At 50.5% G+C, this 14,205-nt stretch overlaps 3 protein-coding genes across 7 annotated transcripts in view; 2 read left to right on the forward strand and 1 right to left on the reverse strand.

The window, feature by feature from the left end:
• RIPOR1 (RHO family interacting cell polarization regulator 1) overlaps positions 1 to 1,987 on the reverse strand; it is a 46,049-nt gene extending 44,062 nt beyond the window's left edge. For 2 of the 4 annotated variants that reach the window (XM_057710598.1, XM_057710596.1), the window contains exon 1: positions 1,628 to 1,644. The gene's annotated coding sequence lies outside the window, so the exon portion shown is untranslated. Of the gene's footprint in view, positions 1 to 1,627; positions 1,645 to 1,834 lie in introns of those variants that run through there. The other 2 variants (XM_057710599.1, XM_057710597.1) reach the window with 2 other exon arrangements.
• Positions 669 to 1,430, forward strand: AGRP (agouti related neuropeptide). The gene is made up of 3 exons (XM_057710612.1): positions 669 to 798; positions 958 to 1,049; positions 1,248 to 1,430. The coding sequence occupies exons 1-3, from the start codon at positions 669 to 671 to the stop codon at positions 1,428 to 1,430; spliced, it is 405 nt and encodes a 134-aa protein (XP_057566595.1).
• A 210-nt stretch (positions 1,988 to 2,197) lies between the features above and the next one.
• ATP6V0D1 (ATPase H+ transporting V0 subunit d1) overlaps positions 2,198 to 14,205 on the forward strand; it is a 37,278-nt gene continuing 25,270 nt past the window's right edge. Inside the window, exon 1 of one of the 2 annotated variants that reach the window (XM_057711369.1) lies at positions 2,198 to 2,435. In XM_057711369.1, coding sequence (XP_057567352.1) covers positions 2,306 to 2,435 — 130 coding nt within the window. In that variant the 5' untranslated portion in view covers positions 2,198 to 2,305. The remainder of the gene's footprint in view (positions 2,436 to 14,205) is intronic. The other variant, XM_057711368.1, reaches the window with a different exon arrangement.

Raw genomic sequence — 14,205 nt, forward strand, 5'->3', positions numbered from 1 at the left:
GCAGAGGGCCTGCTTTTGGCTAAGTGGGCTTCTCCCTCCCCCTCCCCCCAAAAACCCAGGGTCTAGGTCTGCACCACAACCCCACCCCGCTCTGGTCACTGGCCCATCAGCCCCTTCAATGTCCTTGACCCAAGTTCCTGGAAGCAAAGGGAACATGCCATGCATAGGGTCTGAATGAGCATCTCCAGGGCCACAAATTAAATTAAGCATTCAGGGCCGCCTGCCTTGTTATTGCTAATGGCTCCAGCCTATCCATCCCCCAGGTCCCGGTCCTGCAAGAATTTTGGGGCCCTGGGCACCCTATCTTGTTCCCAAACTTTGATTGGCTCCTGGAGACCTCACTCCAAATTGGAGATGGGTACCCCTCTTGTAGAGCCCAGGTTCCAGTGAGAGAGGCTGAACTGTGCCCCCACCCTCCGGGGAGGGGCCCTCATGCCCTGGCCGCAGGGAGCAGTCACGTGTGGGCCCTTCATTAGACCCTGCCATATAAACCGAGGGCATGGGGAGGCCAGGAACCCTTGGGCCAAGGATCCAGCAAGCAGAGGTAAGTCCTCAGGTTGGGCAGAGACTCCTACTCTCTAGGGGTCTTCTGTCTGGGGTAAGGCACCTAGAGGGTGCTCCAGGGACGACGAGGGACTAAGTGGTGGGTCTTCCTGCTGAGCCAGGCCATGCTGACCACAGTGCTGCTGAGCTGTGCCCTGCTGCTGGCAATGCCTGCCATACGGGGGGCCCAGATGGGCTTGGGCACCCTGGAGGGCATCCCAAGGCCTGACCAAGCCTTGTTCCCAGAGCTCCAAGGTCAGTGTGGGCAGGGGTGCGGGTGGGAGGGGCCTGGACACCCTCTGTCCACAAACTATTCTGCCTAGTATGAGCCCTCTTTCCTCCTTCTCCATCCCGGGACCGGGAGGTGGGTGTCTTGTGCATGGGGGGTTTCTGCCCTCACATCATCTGTCCCAGGCCTGGGCCTGCAGCCCCTGCTGAAGAGGACAACAGCAGAACAGGCAGAAGAGGCTCTGCTGCAGGAGGCAGAGGCCAAGGCCTTGGCAGAGGTAACTGCTCAGGGAAAGGTGTGAGGCCACAGTCTTTGGGTGGGGGGATCAGGGATCAACCTCTATCTCCCCTTCGTGATCCTTTCACCTGGGGCGACAACGCAGACCATCCCTCCCCATGCTCCACTGCCATCCTGTCTTGACCCGGGCAGGTCCCTGAACCTGCCTTTGGAGGCCCATGTTCCCCAACCCCCGCAGGTGCTAGATCCGGAAGGACGCAAGCCGCGCTCCCCGCGTCGCTGTGTAAGGCTACACGAGTCCTGTCTGGGACACCAGGTACCATGCTGCGACCCATGCGCCACGTGCTACTGCCGTTTCTTCAACGCCTTCTGCTACTGCCGCAAGCTGGGTACTACCACGAATCCCTGCAGCCGCACTTAGCTGGCCGACGTCGGGGTCGGCGCTGGGGCACGGGGGGCGCCAATAAAGGATGGGACCAACCCCAGGGTTGTGGCGTTATTTCGAAGGTGACCGTCGGAGGGGGGAGGTCAAGGCAGGGGCGAAGATGCCTCCAAGCCAAAACACCACACACACACCCCCACCCCAGAGCCTGTGCTATCCCATCATGGGTCACTTACATGCGTGCTCTTAGAGCGCCAGGCGCCGTTGGCAGAAGCAGACGAGGGCCGCGCTCCTGCCCTTGAGAATCTCATATAATAAACGCGGGGAACGGGAGCGCAGCGCTGCGTAGGGCCTTTAGCTCCCCGCAGGCTAACAAGCATTAGGCTCCAGGGCCTGCTTGCGGTTAACTTGCCGCGTGACCCCCAGCGAAGCCTGCCCCTCACCTGACCTCAGTTCCTCTCGGGGAAGGCTGACTCCACACTCTGGAATATTTCCAAGCATAAGAAGCATCGCCCACTCCCATCTTTACTCCCCTGGCCGCCACAGCACCAGGTGCACCAGACTCGAGAAATCTAGAATGAAGGCCCAATCGAATCCCCGCGGCCATGGGCGCCACCACGCGGCCGGTCTTGGATACTTCAAGCCGCTCCCGCCAGGGAGCAGGAGGCCCTCCACCCCTCAGCGCGCAGGCGCCAGGGGGCGGTCCCCAGCCCACACCTGCGCAACCATTCCGCGCAAAACCTCCCGGAAGCTGGGCACGGCTCAGAGCCCCGCCCCATTGCGGTCACGTGAACTGCTCGCGCGTCACCTGACGAGCTTGACAGCCCGCTGCGGGCGCCGCGTCAGCTGATCTTGGAGTTGTGCTGCGTGCTGGCCGGTCTGGGCCCTCCGATCCAGCCGTCCCCGCCGCAGCCATGTCGTTCTTCCCGGAGCTTTACTTCAACGTGGACAATGGCTACTTGGAGGGATTGGTGCGCGGCCTGAAGGCCGGGGTGCTTAGCCAGGCGGACTACCTCAACCTGGTGCAGTGCGAGACGCTCGAGGGTGAGCCGCGGGGGCCGGGCTGCGGGGCCTCGAAAGGCCGGCAAGGAGGCCGGCCCGGGCCTGAAGGTTCTGAGGTCGGGAAGGGGAAGCTGGGGGTTCTCGAAGGGCCTTGAGAGGTCAGGGAACCGGATCCGGGCCTGAGAGGCCTGCTGGGAATCCGGGGACCTGATGGCGGGTGCGCCGGAAGGGAATCTATCTCCATTTGCGGCTCCGTGTGGGCCCAAACGCAAACAAGTCTTTAAGAACCACAGAGGTTCGCCTCTGCTGGGGCCACTTCTTTCTTCGTTATGCCCGCCATGTAGTTTGGAAGAGAGGGTCTCTCGGGAGTGGTCAGCTGGTGCGAGATACAAGCCTCTTTACCCTGACGTAGCCAGAGAGCTGTCTCGTGGCAACGCTAAGGGAAGCTAAGCGGAAAAGTCCCCTGCTTTCCCTCCCAGCACATACACCAAGGCCTTTTGGATCATTGTGTCTTCATGTTGGCTTGCGGAGTGAGCCTTTCTGGGGGATTGCTGAGCCAGCTTAGCGAGAGTTTCCTCCCATCGCCGATCCAGTGGCTAAACAGTCTTCTGAAGGCAGTGTTTGAGAGAGCCCTGAAAGTCTGGAAGATCATACACGTGTATTTGACAATAATTCCCACCCCCTCCATGAGGATGCCTGTTCAGACAGGGTTTCTCAGCACAAGAATGGTGAGAAGCCGAGTTCCCCTTTCTTCTCAGGACACACAGCTCCAAAGTGGGATTGACTCCCTGAGGCACAGCATCAGATTTACTGAATTAGAGACTTCTGTGATTCCAGCCTTCACTTCCTCCTCCCCCACCCCACCCCCCGGCCCCCCGATGGTAGTGAAGGGCACAGTGGCTGGGCTGTGAGTTCCCATCTCTGACCTCCAGGTGATATCCTTGAACAGAGGTACTGCTATCCTCCTAGTTGTTAGCTGGCTGGGGAGGATGGCCAGATGATTCACCTTCTGGAGAAAACTTTCTAATCATAAACTTACTGAGGTTAAAAGTGAGCTCAATTTTTTAAAAAGTTATCATGTACTTTGCAAAGCAGACCAGTAATGTGAAAACAAATACCTTTAAATTTTAAAATTTAAGTTCAGTACAATTGTGGACATTATGGTTTTAACATAAATGTGGAAGAAAAGGCTTTCACCTCCCTTACGAGAGTGGAGGTGGGGAAGGAGAGGAGAGCACTTTAGGGGGCTGGGTTGTAGGAACTTGACAGCAACCTCGTCGTTCTCACTGTGGAAAAGTGAGGAGAAGCAGAGGGAGGCTGCCCTGGGCAAGGCTTGGCACACAGCGGTATTTAGTGGGAGTTTTGTGGACTGACTGGGACTGGAGGTAGATCTTTATTTGCTAAAATCTGAATGTGGACACCATTGATTACCAACTGGCATTTGGTAAACTTGTTTCTCTTCTAGGTTTTCCTCATTCCTGCTGCTGCCCTCCTACCCCACCCCTGTAGAACTCCTGGGGCCACAGAGTTCCCATCTTCCCAGCAGACCCTCCATCATCCTCCATAAACATGTTAGGCCATTCTTCCTACAGCTCTGCTCACACATGGTCCCCTTGTGGATCACCATCCAGCCCTTTAGTGTGACATTCACAGATTCCCTCGCTCTTTCACACATGTTCCTTTCCCTCATGCAAGCCATCCTCCAGCTTTTGGTGCACATTGTGTGGTGAACTTTGGACTTTCAAATCTGACTTTGAATCCCAGCTGCGCCAATTACTGAATCACCTTAGACAAGTTATTTAACACCTCTGGGTTTTGGGCTCTTTATCTGACACATTAACAGCACCTATCTCACAAGGTTGTGAGATGTCAGCAAGTTATTACGTGTAAAACACTTAGCTCAGCACCGAGCACAGAATAAACGCTAGGTAAATGTTAGCTCATTTTAGTATTATTTGCAGTAGCCATTTCCTCTGCTTCCTTCTTACTCCCATGAAACCCAGTGATTCCTACCCTTTAAGGCCCAGACCCAGTACCATCACATCTTAGAATCCCTTTGTGGCCATGCTAGGCCAGAAGGTTGTCTCCCTCCATCCAGTTGCAGCTCTTGTGTGTGTTTGCATTGCTTTCCTAGAAGTCTCTCAACACAGAGTTTGAGATTCTTGGGACTCTAGGCTAGAGATGCTCAGGACTTTCAGGGGCTGGAGATAACCAGAGGCAGGAAGGAGTGCCCAGAAGCTCCACTTGTCTTCTACAGAAAGGCCTTCTCTGCTCCTGTAGGTCACACCAGAAGCCTGGCCTCCAGCCCCTTTATTGCTGGGTGTTTTTGCTTCCTTATCTCCAGGGAAAAGGGAAAGAGAGATGGGAGGGAGGAGGGAGGTGGGAAAGAGAGACCAAGGATACCTGTGGTCCCTGTGAGATCTGTGTGACCTCTGAGATCTGTAGGTGTGTCCTGAGGTGATGTGGTTTCCAAAGAACATGTTTCAGAAGTGGAACAATTTCCAGAAGGCTCAAGACGCTGGGTGGAGGGTGTTTATTTGTTCTGCAAGGTACAGCAAGTACATGTAGACCTCTTACCACACCCTAGCCTTCCTTCCTGGATTCTACTCTATCAGGGCATTTGCTGCTGACCTGTTTTGATAGAAGTTGGCCTCTTAGGAGCTCTGAAGTCCATGTATCCTCCATTGTCCATCTTGCTTGGTTGTTTCTTCTGAGAGGTAGGAGAAGGTCCTACTCCTTGGTGAACTGAAAGGACAGAGTTGGGTGGTCACTAAAGCTCTTTTCAGCTCTGAGTGTTTCTGGATGTGTTGAGTACCTTCTGGAAGCTGAGTCCTGTGCTAGGGACTTGTGGGGAAGAGGAGGTGGGTCAGAGATATACAAAGAGAAATCATAAAGTATTATTTGGAATGTTTTCATTCATTCCACACATACTTGTGGAGTACCTGTTTTATGCCAGGCACTGCGGTAGAGTCTGAGATTTTTTGTTGAATGATGTTCCCTTGACCCTCAGTCTGTAGGTGGAGGTCAGTGGGGCCAGGAGAAGACTTAAGAGATCAGTGTAGGATAGCGGTTACAAATGCGGGCTTAGAACTTCATGGCTCTGTGGCCATGTATCTGCTCTCTCCTGAGTTTCATCATCTGTGAAATACTAATAGTAATAAATAAAATAATACGTATTTTTACTGATAGGGTGGTCATGAAGGCTAAACAAAATAACCCTTGTAAAACACTTAGCATGAACTTGGCACGTGGTAAGTAATGAGTCAGTGTGCTAGCTGCTGTTATTGTTATTTTAAAGCCAAGGAAATATATAAGTGCATATTAAGGGTGATGCCTGTGAAAGGGACAGTGGAGAAGTGACAGAGAATCAGAAGGGAACTTTCTTTAGGGAGCGCAACTGGTTAAGGCCCTGCTGAGGAAAGGATATTTGAGCTGACATGTGAACAATGAGGAGCCAGCTGTGCAGAGAGCTGGGGCGCGGTGGGGGGGGGGGGGGGGAGGGAGCATTTCCGGCAGAGCGACCAGTATGCCAAGCAAAAATAGTTGGGCCAATCAGAGGGACCAAAAGGAGTCCTGGGTGGTGGGGTGCGGGGGATGAGAGCACAAGTCTCCTGGAAACCTAGACCTTTGGTTTAAAAAAGTCAGGCTGAGCCCAGGGGAGGAAGCCCCTGGCCCCTCAGCACTGGGTGTGGGGGCAGAGAGAGTGGTGGCATGGGGCACCACCTTCCACAGAGGCCTGCCGAATTTGAGGTGGTCGGATGTGGCTAAGTGAACGTATTTCAGATCATGAGGAACATATGTTGTGCTAATTCGATGTTCAAGTCTTTGTTTACTCATTCAAAAGACACTTTCTGCCGACCTACTGTGTGCCAGCTTCTGTGCCTCATAAGAGAGCCAGACAGGTATTTCAGGTATTACCATAGTTCTGAGCTTGAACCCTCGGCTTTGACCTTGGCTTCAGCCTAAAAGCATTGCTATTAATTTGTCTGGCTGCTGGGAATACAGGTGTGAGTGAGACTCTGGCTCTGCCCTCCAGAATTTCCCCTTTCCTCTTTTCTCTTTAAAACTATTTATTATGGAAATCATTAAACATACACAAATTAGAGGGATTAGTATAATGAACCTATAAGTAATAATCACCTAATTACAACAATGATCAATTCTTGTTGTTACAGTTGTCAGTCTTTTTTCAATAATAGCTGCATTTATCCCCCCACTCTGAAATTATTTTGAAGTAAATCCCAGACAGCCTATCATTTCAGCTGTAAATATCTTGGTGTTTCTAAAAAAGATCATGACTTTTTTTTTTTTAAATGTAACTGCAATCCTATTAGTCCTCCTTTAAAAGAAACAATCTTGATGTCATCAAATATCCATTTCATGTTTAGATTTCTCTGATTGTCTCAAATGATTTTTTAATACAACTTGTTTGTTTCAGTTGGGGGCCAGTTATATGGTCCAAGATCCATATACTTCAATTGATTGATGCTATCACAAGTCTTTTAGTAGACAGGTTTTCTGTCTCACTTTTCCTTTTGTTTATTGAAGAAGCTGGGTCGTTGAATTTATACATTTTCCCCCCATCTCAACTTTGCTGATTATATCCCTGCTATATAGTTTAACATGTCCCTCTGTCCTTTGTTTTTCCTGTAAACTGGTAGTTAGATTTAGAGACTTAATTAGATTCTGGTTCCATTTTTTTAAAATAATATTTAATAGGTGATGTTTGTACTTCTATTGAGAGTTGTTTCTATGTAGTTGTTTCTCTTTTTATGCCATAGGAACCATTGACATTTATTGCCTAGAACATTATTTCATTAGGGGTTGCAAAATGGTGATTATTTTAACTTTATGTTTCCTTCTGCAGTTGCTAGTTTGAATACTTATATATCTGGAAATTTCCCATAATCAACTACTTGGTTACCCCGAAATACAGTCTGTATAGGAGAGGCAGGATAAATGCTTGATTCTTTCCCGTATTTACTAGCTTCCAAAATAATGAGTTAGTTTTCCAACATCCTCCAAAGATGACTGATGAGGTTTGTTTGTTCTTTTTGTTTGTTTAGTATAATAACACACTTATGGATTTTAATATATTTGTTGTGCTTCAGTCTTTTAACTTTATCAATGCTCAGATTGTCCTTTGGCTAGTGAGAGCTTATACAATAGGCTGCCTATTGTGTAAGTTTTTTGACATAACCCTGTAGCCTTCCTTACTACTGAGATGACAGTATATTCTAATGTTATCTTGTATATTTTTTGACCCAGGGGTTTCTCATTGTTGCTGAGTTGGTCATTATTTCTAGGATTTTTCTGTGAATTAGCTCTCTTCTTACTCAGAAACTTGGAAAATACAGAAAAACATATGGCTTGCTCGATTATGCATCTGTAACTCAGCTGATGAGTACCAGATGCCAGTTCCTAGTTTGGAATGGGGGCTCTGCCTGACACTTGGACCATTCAGGACATCTCCTTCCTGTAGTAAAGAAATACAGTTAACATTCAGGAGGAGGAGCCCTGTGATCTTCTCAACTTCTTGTGAATTAGGTAGTCCCAAGGATTGTTTTTCTCAGCCAGTGAGTTAGGTGCTCAGGGACCATGGCTGAAGAGCTCACATGTGTGAGATGCTGGTTGTCTTCCAGAACCCTTTATCCCTCTCTGCCCTGAGTCACTTGTCTTCTATTCATTACCACATTTCCTTCTGCATTTCAACATTGTTTCACAAGAGACAGTCTCATATAGGAAGAGGAAAGTGAGACTCCAGGCTGGGCTTGGCCAAATCACCAGTCACATCAAACTGCAGATGCGAACATAGATGGTGTCTCCAGGAGTGGCACTAATTAGTTATTAGTGGCACAATTAGTTATTCAGTGCTAACTGCAACGTGGCCAGGAATGTGGCTGGAAAGAGATCAGCTTTGAAGGACTGCAAAAACCACAGGAAGGGCTTTATCCTGAATGCAGAGGGTGGAAGGGTAAAACTACTGGACTTGTACTTTAGAATGTACCTGCAGTTTGAAAAGTGTTTTGGGGGTCAGGGTCTTATAAGTAATCCAGGGCAGAGGTGGTGATGGCAGCCTGTCTTTAGATATTGGCAGGGACCATTGTGGGGGAATTATAGGAAGAGGAATTGGTAGGATTTGAGGGTTGGATAAGGAGGCTGAGGAAGAATGAGGAGTCAAGGCTGATGTCTTCTCTCTGGCTCAGGCAGCTGTGTAGGTGGCAGGTGAAGTGGTAGTGGACTGTGGCAGGAACAGGTTGGAGGAAGAGTGAGAAGGTGGGATTGAGGGATCTGTGAGCCATTTGAGTGAAGATGTGGAGGCTATTTTTGCTGCTCAGGTGTGGGGAATCGGTATAAGTGTGGCCACTGACCCCGAGAGAGAGAGCATAGAGTCAGAAGAGTAGAGGCCCTAGATGAGACCCTCCCCCAGATAGGGCTTCTGTTAAGCAAGGATGGGGCAAAAGATGGTCCCGTCAGAAAGGCCAAAGGCATCCCCTGAGAGGTGGGTAGTGCCAGGAAAGAAAAAGAAGCGGGTGGTGACTGACAAATGTGGCCAAGAGATTGAAATAAAGTCATACAGCTCTCCATTTGGCTTTGCCATTCAGAGGTCATTGGTGACCTTAATGAGAACAGAGGAGAGGAGGGCTAGAAGCTGCCGGCAGAGCATGGAGTGCATGGGCAGAGACAGTGTTTAGATAGAGCGGAGCTCACCGATGAACTCAACTCACGGACGAGTCCTAGCTCAGCCTCTTACTGGCTTGGTGGCCCTGGGCAAGTGGTTTATCCTCAGCTGCACAATGAGAGTATCAGTAGGACCTCTGAGACGTTAGTAATCTGTAAGCACAGGGCCTGGCGCCGAGTGTGTGGTCATTCCTTCCTGTCACTCCTGGGAGGCAGGTGTTACGCTGGCCCTCGAGTGGGTAATGAAAACCTGTCACACAGACCTTGCTTGGGGGCAGGTGTGCCTAATGGACAGACTGGTGGACATCAAAACAGCATTGAATGTCCAGTAGGCGTGGGGTACACTTTGGGGCAATGGGAGCATATGAGGAGTAACAGTTAAAGGGTACAGGGCTTCTTTTTGGGATAATGAAAATGTTCTCAAATTGATTGTGGTGATGGTTGCACAACTCTGAATATACTAAAAACCATTGAATTGTACATTTTAAATGAGAACATTGTATGATATATGAATTATATCTCAGTAAAACTGTCACACACACACAATTAGCCAGGTCAAGGAGGTGGGAAGAAGGAATGGCGTTAGCAGTCTCGGAAACATGAAACTGCGTAGACTATCCGGAGAGCTTTGGGAACCGGGGAGAGAGAGTAGAGCATGTGTCAGGTGTGTGCAGAGCTGAGGGCGCATAGGTGCGTCGGGCTGCTTCATCGAAGGCCTTGGGTGCCTTGGAAAGATACGTAGCTTAGGAGGGATGAGAGTTGCAATAAAAGAGAGAGAGGGAGAGAGAGAGAGGGAGAGAGAGAGAGATTCTTCAGTTAGGTCAAGGTCAGTGTGTGGGAAATGTCTTGCTTAAGAGTTTCTGTTTATGTTCTTGCCTGGAAACATTTCATATGTTCCCTTTTATTTGTCAGAGGAGAATATGTTGATTTGGTGAAATTGGGTGACGCAGCTTAGATAGCAAAACAAGCTTAGCTCGGTCCAGGATTCCTCAGAGTCAGATGTGATCCAGAGGAAGAGAGCACAGAGTTCTGGTAATCCAGTGACCACAGGCATGAGAGCGGAGCTTGAGAGGCATTGGGGGAAGGGTGTACACATGGAAAGGGTTTGATTTGCACATGGAATGCAGGGAACAACTCCGTTGAGTCTCTGAGCTGTGAGAGCCTCTGGGCCCACAGCTTTCCCCTCAGTGTTTGATGGTCCATGTTGTCCCGACTACCCTGGGCAAGGGCATTGCTGTGTGAGGAGACCACCCCCAACGCCCAATGATTGATGAGCTAGCACGGATCATTGGTGGTGACTTGACTGTTCCTCTCCAGCTGGCTGCTGCTTCAAGAGGTTGAGGCCCCAGAGCAGGGGTGGAGGCAAGGGGAGGGCAGGAGGGAGGTCTCACTGCCAGGAGCCAGCTGATCCCTGAGTAGCTGGAGGAGGGGGAAGTTGTGAAGGGACCAGGGTTGGTGGTGTGATGCGATTAGAAACTTGATGTGGGGCCCTGGAGGTTGGGTTTAGGAGGAGCCAGGCTAGAGGCAGGTGGTATCTCAGCTCTCCAGGTGAGAGAATGAGGCTCAACTGAGGCAGGAGTGGGCACGTGGGCAGAAGAAGCACTGGGTCAGAGACCAGCTTAGAGCCAGTTTGCCTTAAGTATGGCGGTGAGACGGGTTAGAAGTTAGGGTTTTGACTTCAAATGTCTGGGTGGGTGCTGGAACTGCTTCTGAGATGGGGCCCACCAGAGGAGGAGAAGGTTTGGGGCATGGACAGGGTGGTGGAGGAGGGTGTGCTGAGTCAGGGTGTCTGATGGAGGTGGCTGTGTGGATCTGGAACTCGGGTGAAGTAGCACTAAAGATACCAATCTGGAAGTCATCAGCACGCTGGCGGCAGGCAGCTCAGCCCATGCCCGGCCATCTGTTGGCTTGCAGCCAGGGCAAGTCTCCCTTAGAAGCCTAGTCCTGCCCGTGAGTCCTGCCAGGAGGCTGGAGAGCAGCCTTGATGGCGAGGCCAAGAGGACACAAGTGTGGCCTGAGGAGAATAGCTGGCGTGGAGCCTAATTTGGCAAGCAGAGCAGGGCGAGCCACAGCCAGGGATTCCCCTCAGATCCCTGCTGTGCCTCCTGCTGCACCACCGGGCATGGTGGTTCCTTTCTTCTCTTTTTTTACTTTTTTGGTCTTCATTTTAACTAAATATAATTTTTCAAAACATTCCCAAAATAGAGTTGGTGGAAGGATGACTTGGTGTAGATCCTTGGCGGACAAGTTTTTGCTGCCTTGTTTAAACATTGCGTGTATGTGTACTGTGTGATCCTGCGTACCTACTTAGAGGATCATATCCCTGAGATTAGCACAGGATGGCATGTGCAGAGGTGTTCACACCAGCCTTGTTGGTGACTGCAACCTCTTAAAACCAGAATGGTGGGCTAGCCGTTGACAGGGGTATGGTTAAATAAATCATGGTCTGTACTTACAGTGGAATACTATTCCAGTGCTCAAAAACATGACGTTTCATGAAGACTGATTTAGAAATATCTTGTTAGGTGAGACGTTGCAAAGCATTGTGTATAATATCGTCCCATTTTAGTAGAATGCCAGGTCATGTGCACATGGAAACGTGTTTGGAAGCATAGACAGCAAGTCTAGAGTGGCAGCCTCTGCAGAGAGGCATTGGAGAGACCAGGAGGGGCAATATGTCAGTTCTTCATTTTGTGTACTCTTTCATTGTTCAAATGTATTGTAGTGAACAAATGTTTTATAATTTAAAATATGCGCTAAAGATATCTAAAATAAGAGAGAAATTCACATATACAGGCGAGCAAAGAGAAGGTGCTTACACCCATCAGCCGTCCACGCCGAGACCCCTGCTGGTGACCCTGGGGCGTTCTTCCAGATTTTCGTTCACAGCATTGTAGGGCTGGTCTGAGTCTTAGGGAGCTCCCGTCAAGCCCCTTCTGTTTACTCTGGAAGACTCACTGTCCTAGGAGGGCCAGGGCGGGGCACTTCACGGCACTCAGGTTAGAGCCCCAAAGCCCTTGCCCGTGTGCAGCTCACCTCTCACCTGCTCCTTTTTCCCTTGCTGCCTCCTCCCCACCCCTACTTCTTGCTTTCCCTTCTCTGATTACATCTTGCACTGGTATATACTTTAGCCTGGTTTTATCTGGGAAGCTGTTTATGGTCAAGATAGTCCACACAGGAACTGATAACCCCTGTTTCATAAGCCCTGCCCCCGAGTTCATGTCAGAACTTGCTCTGGTGGGTGATAACACACTTGTCCTTGGATTTACTCCCTGATTTCTTGGGCCTGGTTTCTGAGGTGGAGCCAGCGTCTGAACCTGTGCTTAGGGCCTTTTGAGGTGACCTCAGCACAGGCAAATGTCAGCCATCCAGGACCCTTGAAGATGAGGCTTTCTGGGTAACTAGGATTTCTGGATAGCAGAGAGGGAAAGATCCAAATTTTAAACATTTTGCATAAACCCCTTCTGGATTGTATTAGTCTCACTTTCTTGCTTTCATAGTGACACACACTAAACATAGCAGAACTTCTCCTGAATTAGGGCTGTTAGGCTTGAAATGAGATGGAACCGAACCACTGTCCCTCAGGGCCCAGATCTGCCTCCGGTAGTTTTTCCCAGGCGCCCTGTGGTCAGAGTGCCTGCTGTGGCACCCTAGACCCCTTTTCTTACTTGCAGCTGTTCTTGTGCTTTGGGCTCAGCTGTCAGACGCACTTCAGCTTGTTAGAAGGGTCAGCATCAAGAATGAACAGGTGTGAGGACATGATGTAATGGTCTCTCTTGTAAATCACCTCTGCCTGCTCAGGGTCAGGACCCTAGGGCCTCTCTGGGTCACCAGGAGCTTTCTTGAGTTATGTGTGAGGCCAGGCATCAGGCCGACCGACTGTGGCTCCCTTTCTGGCCGGCTGTGTGATTTAATGCATTGAAACTGGTTTGCCCACCTGTAAAATGAAACAGAAATCACTTGCAGGTTGTTAGGATTCAACAGCACATGCCTAGCCAGAGTGAATGTGCAGTAGATGTTTGTGTGATTGGATAAGTGAGAGGTCTTTGTTGGTACTGACAGGGGGCTAGGCTGTGGGGTATGGGGGAGGGGAAGCTGAGACCCCTGTCCTGGAGGGGTGCACCATGTTGTGGATTGTCCTGTTTCTAGGTTATTAAGTACTTGGGTTTTTTAGATACAGCATTAGGCATTAGAGACAGCAGGCAGAGAGCTGGATAAAGGAATTTGGAGACTTGGGAGGGTCTGGCCAAACTGGAGGACAAGGGTGTAGAGGGCTGAGGATGCCCAGGCTTCCTCTGCAACCTCTTCAGTCTTGTCCCTCAGAAGGCTCCTTGCTTCACTGATGCAAGACAGACCAGTCCCTCGTGACCAGACTCATGCTCACCTTGTCTCCATTCCGGCTTTCCCGACTCTCGTCCACCTCAGTCCTATTCTTATTCTTTGTGACACATTTCTGCATGGCTCTGCAGGCTCCTGAAGCCTGTTCCCTCAGGGATCAATGGCTGGGGGAGATGCTGACCAGGAGTCTGAGGCTGTTATTAAATTGCCAGGAGGCAGGGCAGAGATCCCGGCTGTTGACAGTGCCATCCTCCTTTTGGCCACAAGGGGGTGCGCCAGGACCATTCAGCTGCCTGAGGGCCAGGGAAGGGGGTGTGGCTGGACCCACTGGTGCATCTCCTCTGCTTCTCTGTGCAGCACCTGCCTTTAGCCGCTGTCCCTTGGGACGCTGCCCTGGGCCCTGCTTCCCTCACCTAAGCCCCAGTTGGCCTTCCCAGATTAGGTAGGGCTTATGGTTCAGTGTTTCCTGTCTGTCCATCTCTTCCCATCCTCACCTCCCTGTGCCCCAGCTTCCTGGGTTAGGAAGGGGAAGGCTAGGGAGAATTCCCCGATGCTGTCCACGTTGGTGCCCAGTGCAGCCTGCTCCAGCCTTGACCACCACACTGTCCTCATTCACCTCCACCTGGGTCATGCTGGCGGTTGTCAGGGTCGGAGCAGCAGCTTCAGCTTGCACGCCGTGTGCTAGCTATGAACCAGGGGTTTGGGGGCTCCAAGTAGGAGCTTGAGGCTTCCTAGGAGTCAGAGCCATGCTTCCTAGGCTCCAGAAGCACCATTCTTCCCCAGGTGGCCTCCG

This window comes from Hippopotamus amphibius, chromosome 16 (assembly GCF_030028045.1).
Source record: "Hippopotamus amphibius kiboko isolate mHipAmp2 chromosome 16, mHipAmp2.hap2, whole genome shotgun sequence".
NCBI lineage: Eukaryota > Metazoa > Chordata > Mammalia > Artiodactyla > Hippopotamidae > Hippopotamus > Hippopotamus amphibius.